Below are 4,280 nucleotides of genomic sequence, written 5' to 3'. Positions count from 1 at the left end.
AGTAATGGCGGCAAAAGAAAGATAAAAAAAGGTGTAACTGTCCCTTTTCCGGGTGCCTCCGTTTGCACGAGTTTCTTAAGCTAGTTAACTCCACCAGTCCACAAACTAAATAATCTTAAATTTGTTAACAGGACTATGGTTAGCCTAACCTTGGCAGACACGACATCCCAAGAAGTACTTTTTCACAGGTATTCGACAATTTTTCATTGTGTTAATTGTCACTCGTGACAATGAGGTTGGGAACCTTCTGCGATAGAGGGCCAGTCCGCTAACGTCTTGAACTGAACGCGATGCTCAACGGATTTGCTTGAAATGGGCCATTTCCGCAATTCCCAGTGTTCTCACGATATTAAAGTAATCTGGTGCTAAGTCGCTCTCATCGGTAAAAAGAATAAAGTGCCGTGTGAGCGAAAATGAGCGAAACTTTTTAGAAATTCTATGTGGAAAAGAGAAAAGTAATTTGTGGGATGGAAGATATCAGTTAAGTGATGGTCGCAAAGGAAAGAAAAAAGGGAGAACTGTTCCATTTATGCATTGCAGCAATAAAGCAAAGAAAAGTAGCCGCCTCTGGAAAAGACCACTAAACGTTGTTAGATGCTTAGACGTACGCCTTCTTTGACATTTCAAATTTCTTGTCTAGCGTCTGCATGCAGCCTTCCTTCAGGTGTTCTCTTGTCATCATTTAATTGTTGCTTTTTTTTTCTTCCTGATTCTTGCGTAGTGGGGGCCTACTGTAATTTTCGAAACAAAACATGACGATCTGTATCTTGCGAAAAAAGAATACTCAACGTAGCAGCATGACTAATGCAGCTCATAAGCAGCGCATTTAAAAATGAGTAAAGAATTTCCAGGTAACTCTTAAAAACTTTTCGCAGATATTTTTGACTTTTCGGTGATTTTAATTCAATTTTTCTCGAATATTTACCTCTTAGCGTCTGCGTGTAGCCTTGCTTCAGTTGTTTTAATGTCATTATTTATCATATTATTATAATCAAACGAATTAAGGTACAAACAATAGGATAGTACTCAACAAAAGTAACCAAATGCGAATAAAAGAGTAACGATTTAAAAAGAAACCAAGACAATTTGTAAATAAGATCGTTTCGCTATAATACTGTAGTAATAACACGAGAGGTTCTATGACCGAGACTATTGAAAAGGCTGATGATTCTGTGACTTAATTAAAACAAAGAAAAGACCTACGTACTTTGGTTGACGAATCGCACTAAAAAAATAGCAAAGACACTTGAGATAGCGGTAGCTTGGATCCCACTGATCGTAGCAAAGGTAGCACTGTGGACTCAACCAACTTCTTCTTTTTTTAAACGGTGTGCGTCGCACTTTTGTAGTTTATGCTGCGTGAAGAAAGCTAAGGCGTTGCAAAAAGTAGCGCCCACAATAAGAACTATTTCCTAGGCAGCAAAGATTCCAAAGTTGTGATACAATTCCAGGAAAGCTCGATTTCTACCGACGCCTTCATTGTAGATCACGTAATTGACTACATAATAACTAAATATAAATCAAAAGGAAGTTTGTAGGAAATTAGTAGAAATAAACGGCGTTTCGAAACTAACAGTCTCATGTACCCATCGTAATCAGAGTTTGCATACTCAACGACTGAGAAGCATTCCAAATGCAGCTCATTCGCAGTCCATTCGGAACTCATAAAAGAACACTCCTGTAACGCTAAGGGTTTGCTGCAATATCGTTTATCCATCAATGATATAAATATTAATCAACTGGTTCTCAAAGATCTATTTTCTTTAAAAGACATGTATTTTTGTCTAACCAAATTGTCCCGTTACAGGGCGTTATCCATATCCTTCATCATTTTCGATTACATCGTAACTTCTAAGGCTGTTTTTATTGAGAGATGATAACTTTTCCCAGCAGGACCAGATGTAGGTTCGAGTTTCCTTTGCATAGTTGCAACCATCTCTAACCTATGGAGCCGTTTGTGTTTCTCAGGCCCGTGAATGAAGCAGTCCGGTGCTTAGTTTCTCTTATAGCAGCAGTTGTGTGCAACATACTGCTCGTTGAATTCTTAATAATAAGCATCACCTGAACTAAGTTGCGATGTACGAGTGTGATTCTTAGTATGTGTTGTCACTAAGCCCAGGGTTAGGTTTTTTATCAACCTATAGGTGTCCAAATACAGTATGAGCCACTAGAGCTCAGATCAAAACATTGAAAGTTTTGTCGAACATGATTGGTTATTGACAAGCTGATCTTTAACACGAGTCCTATAAGAAAATATGAAACGAGTCAAAAAGAAACCGCACTAAAGTCCAATGCAAATAATTGATTCGAAACAGTCATTTTTTTTCCGACATGTGTCTCCTGGCATAAAACGCACCAGTCCAGTGCAGGTTTCGCCTATACTGGGGTCAGTTCAATAAAGAAATTACACTTGTAGATTCTACAGTTGTAAAAAACGCATGTAAAGTCCGACTTGTAAATACAAGAATTCAATAAAAAAAAATTCAAACACTGGAATTTACACGTGTACAAGCAGTCTTACTACAAGTGTTAATTACAATTGTAACCGTACAATTGTAAATAGCACTGAGTGGATATGTAAACTACAAGTGCAAATTATTTCAGCTCAGTGCGGAAAATTTATTTCGTAGACCGCGTCGATTTTTTCCCTGTCGTTTCAGCATGTTGTCGAAATCCCAGAAATTGCTATTAGCGCAGCTTGTGAGGGATAACAAATCAGTTGTTTTGGCTCCATTTTCCTCGACTGTAACGAAAAAGGCGAAACAGGAGGCGTGGGAAAGCATCTTAAGACAACTGAATGGTGTTGGAGCGAACGTCGACAACATAAAAACCCTGAGAGATGTTATCTGGGCAAACATTCGCCGCGGTACGATAAAAAAAGTCAGTGACTCGAAAAAGACCGGTGCAGGAGGGAGTGAACTCACAGAGCTGGACGATACAGTCCTTGATATACTTGGAAGAGAGAGCGCAAACTTGGAGCCTGTGAAGGTTGAAGACACACCAATTGTGTTTGAGAGTGAAGAGGTTGTCTGCACTACATCTGAGACCGAAGGTGAGATAATTTAGAATAACCAGAAACAACATTTATAAATCAAAATGTCCTTCTTTCGTTTCTCTGCGAGCAAGTTGTCAACTTGAAGCTAGGTCAGGCGCGATTATCGCGTTCCCAAATGAAAATGTTTCTTTCTTACTTTAATCGCAACTTAGCTTCGTTCAAACGCGATGAGTTTAAAGATGAGATTTTCATGTATCTACCAATCTTTTGTTCATTTAGATGCAAAAGCAAAGCATGAAACAAAACCTTCAGCCAAACCAAAGGAAGCCAAAGAAGACAAGACATCAGTATTCCAAAAGCCTACCATCAAATCGAAGAAGGGGCTGAAAAAGGCCACTGTCAGTTCCACAGCAGAATTAGAAGAAGACATATTACGAATTAGGAAAAGAAAACTACTTTTAGAGTGTTCAAAGTTGTCCTTGGAGATTAAAATATTGAAGAAAGATTTCGAGGCGATGGATTAATAGAAATAATTTGACTGTTAAGTTTGAGAATTGCGTAAGTGCAATCAAGAGAATGAAAGCTAATAATGTCAATAATTTACAGAATTGTATCACTTTGTTAGAAAGTAATCACGCCGTTAATAAAAACAATTAGTCTTAGAAGGTTGGTGGTTTGCAATCATTTGTTTAATTATTAGAGGGAGGGCAACGGATAAGAGGATATCAATAATTATTGAAATGACTTCAATGACATAGCTCATACCATGGTTTAATGAATTCAATGACAGCTTCTGTTCTTTTTCAATTTCATATTTGGGCTAGGGGATCGTCCTAAGCATATCATTATAGTTTTATAAATACAATATCTGCAAATAATGAAGATCGAATAAGAAATGTAAACTAAATGTTTTTAAGGCCCCCAGAACTGAGGAAAATACGCTTTTTATGGAGTTTTGTTCATACCGTGTCAAGATATTTCTCTCGACTCTGTACATTTTGATCAAGCTTGATGCAGCATAGTGAACAGTCGAGTGAAAATGAAACATTCTGATCAAGGATTTAGAAAAAATGCATCTAAGATAATGAAACCAGGGGTCAATTCAATAAAACTTTTACACTTGTATTTTACACGTTGGACCGTTGCTTTTACAAGCGCGCAAAAAATCCAATTCAATAACTGTCTTTATAAGCCAAAGTTACAAGTGTCCGACTTGTAGTTACAGGTGTAGAGCTACACGTGTAGAATGTGAAATTAGGTCAGTTCAATAAAACGTTTTACAGGA

The 4,280-nt window shown here is 37.6% G+C and overlaps 1 protein-coding gene across 1 annotated transcript; it reads left to right on the top strand.

The window, feature by feature from the left end:
• Positions 1-2,524: 2,524 nt before the first annotated feature.
• LOC149049766 (uncharacterized) lies at positions 2,525-3,657 on the top strand. Its single transcript, XM_089195259.1, has 2 exons — positions 2,525-3,052; positions 3,275-3,657. The coding sequence occupies exons 1-2, from the start codon at positions 2,662-2,664 to the stop codon at positions 3,517-3,519; spliced, it is 636 nt and encodes a 211-aa protein (XP_089051385.1). The 5' UTR covers positions 2,525-2,661; the 3' UTR covers positions 3,520-3,657.
• The last annotated feature ends 623 nt before the right edge of the window (positions 3,658-4,280 follow it).

Source organism: Pocillopora damicornis, chromosome 2 (assembly GCF_964200805.1).
Source record: "Pocillopora damicornis chromosome 2, jaPocDami1.2, whole genome shotgun sequence".
NCBI classification, from domain to species: domain Eukaryota; kingdom Metazoa; phylum Cnidaria; class Anthozoa; order Scleractinia; family Pocilloporidae; genus Pocillopora; species Pocillopora damicornis.
This window is presented reverse-complemented; position numbering and strand designations above follow the sequence as displayed.